General features: G+C 44.1%; 1 protein-coding gene across 1 annotated transcript in view; it reads left to right on the top strand.

The window, feature by feature from the left end:
• The window catches only part of gch1 (GTP cyclohydrolase 1), a 49,609-nt gene that overhangs the window by 19,163 nt on the left and 14,491 nt on the right, over positions 1-15,955 (top strand). Inside the window, exon 2 of the mRNA XM_072489705.1 lies at positions 13,864-13,973. Within this exon, the coding sequence (XP_072345806.1) occupies positions 13,864-13,973 (110 nt within the window). The remainder of the gene's footprint in view (positions 1-13,863; positions 13,974-15,955) is intronic.

Consider the following 15,955-nt stretch of genomic DNA (forward strand, 5'->3'; position numbering starts at 1 on the left):
TAAAAAAAAAAATTGTCATCAGGGTGGGTATTCTATAGAACGCAGGCAAAGATTGCAGCTACAATTGAAAACCAGAACGTGGATGGGAATAAATAAAAATAACAGTGTTAAGCAAGCACGCTTCGGCCATGCTCTAATAATACTGTCAGTAAAATATTTTCAAACATTGTGATTCTAGCTACAAACCTGTGTGCTCTTTTTGAAATGCAACCTATAAAGCCCACAAATGAAGTGCAGGCGTTTTGTTTGAAGTCTGTTCTTAACAACAAAGAGATGTGCACCTTGGATTCTGTGATTATAGCCATAGATCATGGATTGCGGACAGGAAATTAACATCCTACTGCAATGCTTTGATGATCTGAGCAACAAATGGTTATGCATTAGTTTTTGCAGAATGGAGGGGGCGAGTAATTCTAATATTACTTTGTTGGTGAAAAGACATCCAAATATATTAAACACGAATTGTCTGAAAACATTGATAATTGCAAGATCAGATAATTGAATATTGCAGAATTTAACCATTCGTTTGTAACCTTTTTATAAAGAAAATGATCCCGCTGCTGGTCTCAATTTTCCGCCCTCAAAGGTTTTCTGGGCTGCAGGAAACGGCCTTTTGGTTTAATACAGGAGTTTCAATTTAACGATTGGTATAGTTTTAAAAATATCAGGGCGTTTAAAGCAGTCCTTTGAAACTGTAAATAAAATAAATACATTAAGATCCGATGAACTTGTAGGTTTTGTGTCTTTCCTACCGCTATTCTTTCTCTCCTGTTATTTTGTCCCTCTTTAGATTCTATGTACGATATGCCACTGTCTGACTAAAGGGACAGGCAACTGGATATTGTGCTTTTTTTTGGGAGGGGGGGGGGGGAAATGTTCTGACAAATATCTTGATTGAAACAAAATTTTGAAATGTTCTCAATTTATCATTAGATGCCTCCTTGTTTTTTGGAGCTGATTTGAGTTGATCTCCATTTGGTTGTGAATCTACCAGTTTCTTGTGCATTATATTTTTTGACTTCAACATTATGGAACTAATAAGAAGAAATCTAGGACAGGACGTCTTGAGGGTAGGGTCCTTGCCTCTGAGCCAGCAACTCCGGGTTCTAGTCCTACCTCAGGACTTGATGGCCAAGGGAGGTGCGCTCATCATGTGGCCAAATACGTTGAGTATCAACCTGCAAAATTCCTCCAACATGCCAGAGGCAGGCGGTAAAAGTGGGCGAGACTCCCCGTCAGCCATGCTTGATGCGGAGTGGCGCCTCTCCAGCTATAAGCCTCTGGTGACTGGCTAGCAACCTGCTTCAGGGAAAACTTCGCTATGGAATCAGATGAAAGTCTGCCTTGTGCACCATTAGGTGCTGGAAAAGAAACAACGACAAAAGGAAATCTTGTTGCTTATAGATAGGAGAACTATAAAGATTCTTGCTGTAAAGGTCATTTTCACGGAGAGGCCTGATAATGGGTGACATGGTGGTTAACACTGTGCCAGGGACCCAGGTTCACTTCCGGCCTTGGGTGCCTGTCAGTGTGGAGTCTGCACGTTCTCCCCATGTCTGCCCCAGATGCCCCAGTTTCCTCCCACAGGCTAAAGATGAGCAGGTTAGGTGGATTGGTCATGTGTAAGGTTATGGGGAGTGGGCCAAGTAGGGTGCTCTTTCCAAGGTCGGTGCAGACCTGATGAACCAAATGGCCTCCTGCACTGTAGGGATTCTATGCATAGGTACTGTCTTCATGATGGCTCCTTCCAGACTCCTCTCCACACAGTCTACTATTGTGTGACTCTCAACATCGCTGTGTGGGTAGCACTGTTCTCTTTTCCAACATTCCTTCTGCTGAACATACTTATTCTACAATTCCCATTGAAATTATTGAGAGAAAACCAAGTTAACATTCCAGGTTGTTCTTTTGTCAAAACTGGAAAATATTATAGATGGAATGGCTTTACTTAAGTACAGTTGAGGGGAAAGCAGTTGGGGAAAGGGGAGGAGGGGAAAGCAGAGTGGAAAAGGGTAAGGGGAGGAAAGAAGAAAAGGGGAACATTTCTGATGGACTAGAAGACTGAAGTGCTTAATGACTGGCAATAATAATGCAAAGCAAAAGTGGGTGCCAATGGAACATATAAAGAAGAAAAATGTAGGTCTAGAGGAGCTGTAAATGGCAACAGCAGGAAGATTACCAACATCTGCTGTCAAAGAAAGTGGGAATAGTGTTTCTGATCTGAAATTGCTGAACTCATTGGGTCTGGAAGGTTTTCGAATGCCTAATGAGAAGTTGAGGTGCTGTTCCTTGGGCAGAGTTCAGAGTGGCACTAGGGTGGCAATTAAAATGGCAAGCAACAAGAAGCTCAGGGTCACGCTTGCGGTCTGAATGGAGACATTTAGCAAAGTGATCACCCAATCTGCATTTGATCATCGCAATGTAGAGGGGACTATACGGCGAGCAATGACCACGTTATGCTACATTGAAAGAAATACAAGTAGAGATTATGGATTCCTCTCTGCACTGGTAACTCTATGGATGCTACCTGACCTGAGTATTTTCTGTTTATTTTAAATTTCCAGCTTCTCGGGTGCTTTGCTTTAGAAACCAGTGAGATGGGCTGAAATGTGACAACTCCTCACACCCAGTGTCTAGAATCTATTTCAAAACCGACAACCAACAAGGTGAAAAAGAGCAGAGCTGTTGCGGCCTTAAAGCTACTTGTGTCCAAAACCACTCGAATCTGTGTTTGTTTCAAGTAAATGCCAACTAATTATTGTGCACAAGCCAAACTAGTGAAATGTTCTGGTATAATAATTGCTGTGTCACTAGCACCCAACAATAGGTCTATTCAGGAAGGCAGGTCTCTGATGATGATCCTCGATAGTTAGAAGAAGATAAATTCAAAGAGCAAATCCAGCTTCTATGGCGGACTAATTTTCAATTGTCATGGCCATGTGACCCTACGTGTACAATGGGCCATCTTACCACGAGCTCCTTGCGTTGCCAACAAAGAAGTGCTTTATATATTGCCTACTTTAAAGAAAAAGGATAAATGGCAAAAGCTACTCGATATTCATTTAGAACGAGTAATGACATGTTCCACTCTGACAACAAATTATGTTTCTCCAGTAAGATCTTCAGATCTCTATCAGCCAACTGATCATGATTCTTTTTGTGGACCCAGCTCTGACTGAAATAGTAATTGAATATCTGTCTATTGTTGTAACAAATTGGATAGCTCACTTCACAGCAAGAAATGCAAGTGAGGAAAAAATACACGGGCTTGAATTTTTCGGATGGAAGGGTCTCACCACCTACTATTCGAAGAGTTAGCGGTGGACATCCCACCCCCCCACCTCCAGCTAACTCATTCTGCCTTACAGCCAATTTATGCCCCAATGAGTGTTGATTGGCTGCAGGCAGGACTTGCACCCCTCACTCAGGAGGAGGCCCTGCCTTGGAGAGCTACCGGCCAAACTGATTGTTTGGCAGCTGTCCAGTTCTGCAGCGACAGCGCTGCGGTGGACAGAAGAGGAACTACATCAACCTGCCAGAGGACAAGTCGGGATCCTAGAGAGGGGGCTGGTAGGGACGGCATGTGGGGTTGCAAGTGGGGCAATCGGCATCTCAATCGGGAAGTGGTGGTCAGGAGTTCACCAGGCCTTGTGTCCCAAGTCAGAAGCGGGCTTCTAATGGAGGCACACCCTCTTTCCTGCCCAATTTCTAACTTTTGATTCCTCCGGCCTTCCCCCAGAGGTTCAATGTTTCGACCAGCTTAAAAATGGAGGGTGGGTGAGAAATGGCTCTTCAAGTGGTCATTAATCAGCCACTTAAGGGCCTCAACTGGGGCAAGGGCAGGGTCCCATCTGAGGTCTTACCCACCCTAGCACTAAATCGCTGTGTGATTGGGCGGGACGGGAACCTCTCCCTCAACACATTCACCCATGAGATACTGTACTGAATCACACAGGCAAATTTTCAGTACCTTAATTGAAACGATTTTGAAAAGTTTCACAGTCTCTGTGCAAACCTCGGAAGCCCAACTGCAAGTTTACTTAGGCCAGTTTGGAAATAATGATTGAGAAATTCTCAACCTGTTGATTTTGCATCAGGGGAAAAGGCTACAGCACAGAACTGAAACTGGATTGAAGATTAACTTGCGCCAAAGTACAAAACACAGGCTGACTAGTATTGTCTGGAGTCGACACAAGTGGTATTTTGATTGTGCTACTTCCAATTCGATCAGAAGTGGTGAAAATATCTAGAACTGTGAACTGGGTACAGCTGTACCAAAATGAGCTTAAACAGAGAAGCCAAGAAAGATCTTTGGATTTGCTATTTGCAAACACCCAGTTCATAGTATGATATGTTCTGGTTTTATGATTTTAAACATGACTTCAAATTTGATGTCTCTAACCAGGCCTTGGGAGTCTTGAGAAATTTTCTGATCATGTCATTCAGTAATTGATACATCAATCAATTATACACATTTACATCATGTGACTAACATCATACAAATGTAATTACCGGAGTAGAACTTCACATTATTAAACATCAACGTCTTTACTTTTGCTAGTTTTTTAAAAAAAAAGATAAAATCGCATTTCCCAGTTGGACATTTGGAAAAGCGATGCAGAAACCAGAAAGACATTTAGGAAGAACAAAAGCTTGGTTGAAGAGGTGGGTTTTTCTTTTGGAGTTTGTGAGGGGAGGACCAGACGAGCTTTGTAAAGGGCAGGAAGCTGTCGTCTAATGTGAGACGGCGACTTAATGTGGTTCTTGCACCAGCGGTGGGGCCAGAGCCAGAGATAATTGTCTCATTGGACACCGAAGAGGCCTTCGATAAGGTTGAATGGGGATACTTGTTGACGGCTCTGGGAAAGTTTGGGTTCGGGCCTGGCTTTGTGTCATGGGTTCGGCTGTTGAATGCGGCACCAATGGTTAGTGTGCAAACTAATACCATGAGTTTGGGGCCCTTTAGGTTGTATAGGGGGATGAGGCATGGTTGTATAGGGGGTGGGGTTGAAGGTGGTCCCCTATCTGTGGGATTCATTTGTTTCAGCCGGGGAAACTTGATGCCACTTTTGGGGGTTGGGAAGATAAGAGCCTGGAGCAGGTAAAGGATTTATTTTAGGAAGGTCGGTTTGTTGTTGGGAGGAGCTGAGGGAGAGGGTAGGCCTTGGTGGGGTGGATATGTTCAGGTACTTACAGCTGTATGATTGGTCCGGCGAGCTTTTTTGACATTCCCAGTGGTGCTGCCGTCCACTTTGGAAAGGATTGTTTCCTGTGCGGGGTGGGAGGAGGGCAGCATGTCCGGGATATATGGACGGATCATGTGGGAGGGGCAGGTGTCAGTGGAAGAGGTGAAAGGCCAGGTGGGAGGAGGAGCTGATCCCATTTTGGAGGAGGAGGTGTGGAGTGAGTCTCTGCAGGGTGAATGCTATGTCCTCCTACACGAGGTTAAGTTTGGTGCAACTCCAAGTTAGCTGTTTGGTGGGGTTATAGTTATTTGATTTTGGTTGGTATGGTTTATGAGGTTGTTTTATGCTTTACTGTTTGACTGTTACCCGTGGATAAAATGTTTAAAAACTCAATATTTTCAAAAAGGTGTTTTTTTTTTTTTAGAAAATTATATTTTCCCACGGTAGCATTGTGGATAGCACAAATGCTTCACAGCTCCAGGGTCCCAGGTTCGAGGCAGCATGGTAGCATTGTGGATAGCACAAATGCTTCACAGCTCCAGGGTCCCAGGTTCGATTCCGGCTTGGGTCACTGTCTGTGCGGAGTCTGCACATCCTCCCCGTGTGTGCGTGGGTTTCCTCCGGGTGCTCCGGTTTCCTCCCACAGTCCAAAGATGTGCGGGTTAGGTGGATTGGCCATGCTAAATTGCCCATAGTGTCCAAAATTGTTGGGTGGGGTTACTGGGTTATGGGGATAGGGTGGAGGTGTGGACCTTGGGTAGGGTGCTCTTTCCAAGAGCCGGTGCAGACTCGATGGGCCGAATGGCCTCCTTCTGCACTGTAAATTCTGTGATTCTATGATTGAGGTTTTACATTTTGGAAAATAGCTCAACAAAAGTAAAAAATAATATCATTATATAAGAAGAAACTTCAATCCAGTTTCCGTTCTGTTCCATAGTCTTTCTCCCAGAATGAAAAAGCAACAAGTTGAGAAATTCCCAATTGGCTTAACATACATGAGTACAGAATGGAACAGGAGAACAACATCACAACTGGCTCAATATAATCATTAGACAAAACTAGATACTCCAAAGACTAAGGGAGGAGCAGGATAAAGTCATAAAGACATGGTAAAATAGTACACACCTTCCCAAGCCCCGCACGTCCATCATCACTGTATCTATTTTGAATATATTGTATCTATTTTGAATATATTCAAGAGGCGGTTAGATATAGCACTTGAGGAGAATGGGATCAAAGGCTATGGGGAGAAAGCAGGATTAGGTTATTGAGTTGGGAGGTGATGAATGGCGGAGCAGGCTCGAAGGGCCAAAAGGCCTCCTCCTGCTCCTATCTTCCATGTATGTATCACAAAATCGGGATAGATTTCCTGCGCTGTGAGTGGGAATGCACAAACGTACAACTCCCTCAACATCAGCAGTGCCAAAGGCATCAATGTCCCATCGCAGCCTCCTATCCTCTGATATTAAACCCATCTGCACCCATGCAGGAGCCAAGAACGAATTCCTCATACCCATCCTTATGAAAAACAAAAGGTGGGAAAACCCCAGTTCTAAGGGGAGTTACATGCATGCCACACAAGATCGCTTAACCCCACTCCAAGCCCAGAGCCGAGGGTGAGGATTTTAGATTGTGTGGAGGAACCATCGATCAAAATAACCGAAAATACTGAACCACTCTCCAATGAACAAGTTACCAACAAGGTTCCACTTTTTGTAGCTTTTACTTGAACACACATCAGAATCAATGTAAATTTAAACATGATTTAACAGGCAAATTACAGTTGGTATGAACTATAAATTACACGGGCAGCATGGTGGGTTAGCCTTGTGCCTCACGGCGCCGAGGTCCCAGGTTCGATCCCGGCTCTGGGTCACTGTCCATGTGGAGTTTGCACATTCTCCCCGTGTTTGTGTGGGTTTCGCCCCCACAACCCAAAGATATGCAGGGTAGGTGGATTGGCCACGCTAAATTACCCTTTAATTGGAAAAAATTAATAAATTACGCATGTAATTGCAGATGCAACGAAGACTATCTTAGAGTCAGCAAGCATTTGTTTGTATCACTGCCCTGTGGAACACCACAATCTTTCCAACTTGGTCTCCGCAACATAGGATCTCTCTTTTTTCTCACTTGATGGATCTGGTCCTCGTGCCACCTGCAACAGTCACTCCAATCCATCTGAGTCCCCTGGAGGAAGTCCTCACCCAAACAGCACATTCCCACAGAACAGCCTCACAGAACAGCCTCAGCTCGGCTTATGACGGTTTTGATGGTGCAGATTCCCCAGATACACTTTTACTTAACTCCTTTAATAAATCTGGTTAAACGGTCCAGTTGCCACTAGCAAAACTGAAGCATAGTCGTAGAATTGTCCCATTTGTGATCTCTGCTCTAACCCTGCCTTCAGCTTTCTGTCCTGTTTGACTGCATTGAACACACACACATGGGTCCTCGGGAATGTGCCTTCTCTCCTGTCCCCTCTGCTGTATCTATCCTTTGTTCTTTACAGCAGTTGCCTTTGTGTCTTGTTTGTCTTCTCAAATTGTAAGAAACGTTTGTCTTCTCAAATGGCTGCAGTGATGTCATTGTGTGGGCGGAGCTGGGTTGCGATTCTGTCTTTTACTTTCGTTTTGAGCTGGAACCTGCTTTGTGGCTCTGAGTTGTTTTTGGTTTCGTTTTCAGTTGGGGAGCTGCATTCAAACCAAGAAGGTGTATTTTGGTGTCTCTGTATGCTAAAGAATGTCTCCAGACCACGTGATAACTTCACAGTAATACCTGTTTCTGTAAGGATTGCAAACCTATTGTTTTGTAGGAAAAAAGGGTGTTTGACTGATGGATGTTGTTAGGAAAGTTACTAAGGGTTAGAGTACTGTATCTTGGGAGGGGTGGGGTATCAGTGTTGGTAGTTGATAAGACTTTTACTGTGTGTTTATAAAATGTTAACTGGATTCATAGAATTAACATTGTTTTGTTTAAAAATACTTTAGGTCTCTGTTGCATCACACCTGGTAAGTGAGCTCTTGTGCTCCTCATATCCAAAATCTATTAAAAGTTGTGGGTCAGGTGAACTCCATGATATACTTTAGTATTCTCTACACCCTGGCCCATAATAGTCTGCCACACAACCTTCTTGTGACCGAACCTCCTCCTGGATGGGACTTCCAGCTGAGCTGTCACCACCCTAGCCAGTTGTCAACGGGTGACATGGGGCGAAATTCTCCCCCAACGGCGTGATGTCCGCCGACTGGCGCCATAATCGGCGCCAATCAGACGGGCATCGCGCCGGCCCAAAGGTGCGGAATGCTCCGCATCTTTGGGGGCCGAGCCCCAACATTGAGGGGCTAGGCCGACGCCGGAGGGATTTCCGCCCCGCCAGCTGGCGGAAATGCGGCGCATGCGCGGGAGCATCAGCAGCCGCCGACAGTTTCCTGCGCATGCACAGTGGGGAGAGTCTCTTCCGCCTCCGCCATGGTGGAGGCCGTGGCGGAGGCGGAAGGGAAAGAGTGCCCCCATGGCACGGGCCCGCCCGCGGATCAGTGGGCCCCGATCACGGGCCAGGCCACCGTGGGGGCACCCCCGGGGTCAGATCGCCCCGCGCCCCCCCCGGAGCCCGCCCACGCCGCCTGGTCCCGCCGGTAAATACCAGCTTTGATTTACGCCGGCGGGACAGGCAATTTCTGGGCGGGACTTCGGCCCATCCGGGCTGGAGAATTGAGCGGGGGGGTCCCGCCAACCGGCGCGGCCCGATTCCCGCCCCCGCCGAAATCTCCGGTACCGGAGACTTCGGCGGGGGAGGGGGCGGGATCACGGCGGCCAACGGCCATTCTCCGACCCGGCGGGGGGTCGGAGAATGACGCCCATGAAGTCCACTTCATCCACTAAGATTAGCACGATACCAGCTGCATTGGCAATTATGAGCAGCTGAACTGGTCCAGGTCGGGAATTCTGATGGATCTATCGCTGGCTTGACTTGGTCCCACTCAAAAGGGAACCTACACCTGGATGTCAATCAGTGATAATGTTTGATATATTTGTAAGGGAGGAAATTGAATTGCCACTCCATTGTATTACTTTAGTTACAATATTAATCATCGGCGACAACATGGTGAAAAATATCAGTTCATTTATATATACACAAACACATTGTTTTGTTCCAGAAAGAGAGGTGCTGTAAGTGTGACTTTTGAAGCAGAATTTGAGGTTACAGATTTTCCATTTGTCTGAGCAAAGCATTCTTGAGAATAAAAGTTTGAGGGAATATGCACAATTTTACTGTGAAAAGAAATAATGGACAAAAACATACGCACTTCACTGTACAGGTGCAACTACAAATTTACACCCGGAATTGAGATTGGAATTCCAGCTTTTTATTTAAATCCTGGACCTTCCTTATTAAATAATTGTCGAGCCAAGCAACCTCGTAACCCCTTTGTGCAGAGGTGATGAATGAAACATGTTGCAAAAATAGTTGCAAAAAAGTAAAGCAATGACCTATTGAAACCTTCATGATTAGTAGAAAAGGTACATCCATGGCACAGATTTAGAAAATGTTCGATCAGAAACGTGGAACGTCTGCCAGGAAAAGTGAAGGCAATTTCAAATTTTAAAAGTAATTGTAAGTTTTTACCTTTTGACAGCACTCAGCTTCCTCAGCGAGAACCAGGTTTTTACCTTGGGAGATGTACCACGGGTCTTTATGAACAGGAAGCACACACTCTTCTATAGATGGAGCTTTCACTGGTGCTCCGAAATCTCGATTCCTCACCTGGAAGGAAAATCAGGGACATATCAATATCCTGCTTATAAGATTGGGAAATAATACAGATCCTATATGAATACAGATCATATCATGGTTCAGACGCCCTGAATGACTTGACAAAAGGCACGTTTATCATTCCAGTCAGCACCTGTCAAATGATTCGTCCCTTTTAAAGCTCCTCTTGCATTAACTGACAATGGTTTTCATATATTTGGAAAATTGTGAGAATCAATACCTTCCTATTTAGAGTGGACACTTGCCTCCCCAACCATGACAATCATTGTGGAGGCTTCTCACTGTGTAAGCTTGGGCCGTATTGTTGCGCCAAGAGATTGTAATCCTGGGCTGCGTTTTCACTTCGAGAGGTAGTTGTCTTGTGCAAAAAGCAAAATCATTCTTAAAATGTCTATCATTCTTGAATCAGAGGTTTGGAGAACATTTGCACAACCCAATGGTTCTATCATCTTTTTCCAACCAGAGTCCGCACTGGAAGAGATGTGCACGCAGCATAAAAATTGAGGTTGTTGGTACTGCTTCCAGGTTATGGGTCGCCAAGCCGCATGGACCTGCATTTCTCATTATCCAATACAAATGTCATTGTTTTCTTTTATGGGATGTGGGTGATGCTGGCTAGGCCAGCATTTATTGCCCATCCATAATTGCCCATGAGACCGACAACGTGACAACAATTGATGCAAACTCTTTAAAAAGTCCCTTTTCATACATTCTTAAAAACAATGACTGGTTCCCTTACCTTTTAACAGAATTACAAATTTTCCTTGTACTGCTTACAAAGGCTGTCACAATCCGAAATGTTGGTGAGTAAGTCAACAAGGGCGGGAAAATGATAGTGTGGCAGTAAGGCGATAATTTGCACCATGGTGGTCAGTTCTGTAAGCATCCTCTGGTGTGACTCAGGAGCCCCACTCTGGCATATCAGTCTCTGTTGCATTTACTGCACAGGAAGATGGTGGACTGCGAAGGTTCATGATTCATTGGCCTCTGTTTTCTCTTGATCAGCTGAGCTTATTGTTCCTGCTCATCTCTTACAATGCCCTTCCAATGAGTCAGCCTCCAGAGGTCATAGCCATCAGCTACTGTCTCTGCCATCTTTATATCTCACTCGCAGGTGTCCTTATTACGGAGATATGGGTGTCCGGCGGTTGTGACCTGGTGGCCAGTTCACTACTGAACATCTTTGGGTATACTGCCATTGTCGATCTGATGGACATGGCCAAACCAACACCGATGTCAGCTTGGTAATAAGTGTATGCTGAAGGAAATAACATGCTCCAGGATGTCTAATTTGGTGACAATTACTGCCAAGAGATGCTGAGGATACATCCGAGACCGTGAAGGTGGAAACTGTTAAACCTCTTATCCTGCCTGTCATAGTTGTCCAGGCCTCAACACTGTAGAGGATTGTGTTTAGACGCAGTCTTGGTAGAATCACAGTTTTGTGTTCTCTTGTCAGGTTGCTGCTGTTCCACAACCGCTTACTGAGCTTAGAATCATAGAATCCCTACAGTGCAGAAGGAGGCCATTCTGCCCATCAAGTCTGCATCAACCCTCTGAAAGTGCGCAGTACCTAGGTCCCCTCCCTCCCCCATCCCAGTAATCTTATAACCCCAACTAACCTACACATCCTACACTAAGGGGCAATTTAGCTTAGTCAATCCCCCTAACTTGCACATCTTTGCGTTGTGGGAGGAACCCGGAGTAAGCCCACACAGACATGGAGAATGTCCAAACTCCACACAGTCACTTGGACGTAACAACTGCAGTTTTTGTGGTCTGTATGTATTGATTTTAGCATCAAGTGACAAATTGCTGATGATTGTGGAGCCTAGATATGTGAAGCTATTGACAACCTCTGGCCTCACATTGTTAATGTGTGGTGGTATAGCAACATCCTGAACCATGACATTTGTCTTCCCAATGCTGACGGTCAAACCAAATTCTTTACAGATAGCGAGTCAATATATGGCAACTCCTCTGATGAGGACTTGGTGTATCTTTTGTCTTGGTCTCAGGTGAGCAAGGTTAAGTAGCTCTCTTATCAGTTAAGGTGTGTAAGTAGATGATCTGAAGACCCATGATAGCAGAAAAGAGAAGAGTATGCTATTAAGGGTCGCTGCCAACACATGATCTCCTCTGGATATCAAAGGTTTCCCAATCATAACTGACCATACCCATCATGTTGTCAAGGAAAGAAGTCACATTGGGCAGCTTCGGGTGCAATCATTTTTTTCTAGCAACTAGGCCACCTCTGCTCACATGGTTGAACATCTTAGTGAGATTGATGAAGGTGATATATTGTGGTCTCCCCTTTGTTCATGGCATTTCTCTTGCAGCTGCCAGACTGAAGATCATGATTAAAGGAATAGAGATTTGGATATTGGGAGTTTATAGAGAGTGACACAAGAGACTTGCTGATGAACTGATGAGGAGATTAGGCTAAAATAGGAGCGGAGGTGAGCAATGTTGTCCAGGTTGAGTAAGCATGTCCTACTGAGCAGGTGTGGGGCCTGAAGCCTAGCTTAACTTTTAATGGAGTGAACGGAACCAAGGATGCAAACAGTGTGACAGTGGTGGGTGGGTGTGGGCGGGGGTGGGGGGTGGGGGGGGGGGGGGGGGTGAGATCAGAGTCAAGAAAGTACAGTTTGCAGCGGAATCCTGAAACGATGCCTTCAATCTTCCCAAAGTGAATCTGGGGAAAGTTGGGACTTATTCAAGATTGGTTGTTGTTGAAATATTAAGGGAATGCTGCATGCACGGAGGTGCAATCTTTTGGATAAGATACTAGAACAAATACCTTCTCGGGTGGACGGGAATGATCTCATGGCACTGTTCAAAAAAGAGCAGACGTTTTCTGTTCTAACCAAAACACCACAACAGAATAGATTGTCTGATCATTTGTCTCATCTACAGTTCTTGGGACCATGTAAAGTGCAAATTGGCTACCGTGGTTACCAACATCAGAATGGTGACTACACTTAAATTCGCATTTCATTTGTTGTGAAGTCCATTATAAAGTTTTTTGAGGAGATGAAATGCATCATTTATATTCATGTTTGTTCTTTTGTTCATACAATCTGACAACACAAACATAGATGATGTGGTGGACACGGTGCGTATGACTCGGACGACAATGAGTGGGTTCTTTCAGAGGATAGCAGATGAGTGTGAGAGGTGTGGTCGGGGTGGGGGGCAGCGAATCACACGCATATGTTTTGGGATTGCGAAAAATTGGGAAGATTGCCTGGATAGGACGGCATACAATTTAAGGAGGGATATACTTGCATTGGAAGTAGTTCAGAAAAGTTCATTCCTGGAATTGAAGAGTGCCGAATAGGAAAGGTTGAGCAGGTTGGGACCAATACTCTGCAGTCGAACGAGAAGTGTTCTTATTGAAAAGTGGAATTTTGAGGGAGCTTGATGGGGTAGATAATGGGAGGATGTTTCTCCCTGCAGACTATCTGGAGCTGGGTGGGGGGGTGAGGTGGGTGAGGGAGCCACACAGTTCCAGAATAAGAGCTCTTCCTTTAAGTGTGAGCTGCGGAGGAATATCTTCTGAGGGTTATTAACCCTTGGAATTGACTATTCCAGAGTGTTTTGGAGGAAGAGGAATTGACTATCTCATTCGACTACAGGGGGAGTCGAGGATTATGGGAAACATGAAGAGGAAAGTGGAGCTGAGACCAAGATGCGAGCCACCATGATCTTATTGAATAGTGGAGCAGACCCCAGGAGCCATGTGGCCAATTCCATCTTTTCTCATGTTCTTAATTAGCAACTACACCCCTTCTCTCCCCAGCCCCCCCAGCTCAAACTTCAATCTGCACTGGGTGGCTAGCAGCAAAAAACTGTAATCAATCTTGCTTTTTAATATGTGACATGTCCTTTCATTTCCAGATATTTTAAATGATGCTATATTTGACGAAGACCATGATGAAATGGTAATAGTGAAGGATATTGACATGTTTTCAATGTGTGAACACCACTTAGTTCCATTTATTGGAAAGGTAAGTGAACCATAAGCTGTTTGTTCAGTATCTACATCCATTGTGACCTGTGAACCACATCGTGAAAGGCAATGTTTTGTGACGTGAACCACAGTTTCTAAATCTGACTTGTGACGTTTTTTGGAACAAATGCAAATATTAATTTTAGTCAAGAGAAATGGGATCACTTACCCCTCGGCATCTTGACTACGGGAAAAGCTCTTGACATTTATTCCAAAACACTTTGTAGATTAAAGAAATGCTCCAGGGCAGATGTCACTGAATTAAACTAGATCACCATAGACAGAACCTTGTCTAAGCTGAAAATTTCAGCAGTAAAACTGCAAGGACAGATTACATGTTCCTTCTATATTTAACCCATTGAACTCTGGAAGGGGATGTTTGTTTATAGGCTAGAACACCTGAGGAAATATCAATTACAAATAGAAACATGAGCAGCATGGTGGCACAGTGGTCAACAGTGCTGCCTTGGCGACAGGGCCCAAGTTCAATACCAGCGTTGGGTGACTGTGTGGATTTTGCACGTTCTTCCTGCGTCTGCGTGGATTTCTTCCGGGTGTTCCGGTTTCTTCCCACAATCCAAAAATGTGCAGGTTAGGTGGATTGGCTTGGTAGAGTGCTCTTTTGGAGGGTCTGTGTAGATTTAATGGGCCGAATGGCCTCATTCTGTACTGTTGGGATTCTATGGAAATTATCGCTTCACTCCATGGTCAAAATATGTTTTAATGTTGTGTTATCTTTTATAATCCTACTCTCCATGGTTGGCTAAATGATTATGTTTTGCATTATTTTCGCTCAAATGCCATTGCCTTTATTAATAGAGGTCTATTTCCTGGAAATAACTGCAACAAGAACATATAACCCTGGGATTGAATCGGTGCTTAGCTGTGTACACAATTGAAGCAGTGAATCTTTCTGACCAATGATTAATGTATTTATACAAAGATGTGTTGCATTGACGTTAAACTAACGCGCAATATTCATCCATAGACATAAGTCAGTTTGACATGTGTCCATCGCACTTCAGATATCCCGCAGGCAAATAAAGTCCTGAGTTACGCTTGGTGGGCTGAATTTACAGAGAAACTTCCTCACCAACAGTAAATTCAATCTATTTGACTTCAGGAGTTGCACGTTTCAAAAAGAGTGCCAATCTGACCTCTTGCAGACCTGGGGATCTGTAAAATTGACACCGGAAGATACTCAATTAATCGTGAAGCCTTAATGGGACACATTATGTCGCGCCTAGCTGTATTTTAGTAGCAGAACAATACAGCATTTGTTACATGGTATAAAATTCCAATCTGTTTTTTAAAAAAACAATCTGTCTGACCTACTGTCAGCAGCAACATGGCAGATCATGTTTGACTGCAGTCATTACATGGTATAGGCTATAAGTGAAAGGAATTGGGAAAGATTTTGATTTTTAGGTATTGAATGCTCCTCTCTCTGGATAATATCTTGTACTGGAACATATCTGAGGACAGATCTTTGTTTTGATGGGTTTAGGCGTGTTCTCTCAAACTTAATTTGGGTAAAATTGGCCAGTTGGCTGCAATGTTCCTAACGTTTTTAAATCCAGAATTATATGACCGGATTATTCATAAAATATGTGATTTCCTTGGATTTAAAAGAAAAGTTAGACAGAAGCATTAATATCCTTGCCACACCTACTCCCAACAGGAATTTCAGGTTGGTATAGTAAATTTAAAGGGTTTAACTTGTCTCAATCTTTAACTGCTTTATGCTTGATTTACCATCCCAAGCAATAGATTGGTTTATGCTTGATTTACCATCCCAAAAAATAGACAAGCAATTATATTGTTGAAGTGGAAGAATAGTTTAAATTTAAACCGAACGGATTGTCGTGTTTCATCCCATCACAATTTTCTTAGTGCTTCTCACCTCAATTATTCAGAATACCTTGTTAAAAGTATTCAGAATAATAATCTTTATTGCCACAAGTAGGCTTACATTAACAC

This window comes from Scyliorhinus torazame, chromosome 2 (assembly GCF_047496885.1).
Source record: "Scyliorhinus torazame isolate Kashiwa2021f chromosome 2, sScyTor2.1, whole genome shotgun sequence".
In the NCBI taxonomy this organism is placed as follows: domain Eukaryota; kingdom Metazoa; phylum Chordata; class Chondrichthyes; order Carcharhiniformes; family Scyliorhinidae; genus Scyliorhinus; species Scyliorhinus torazame.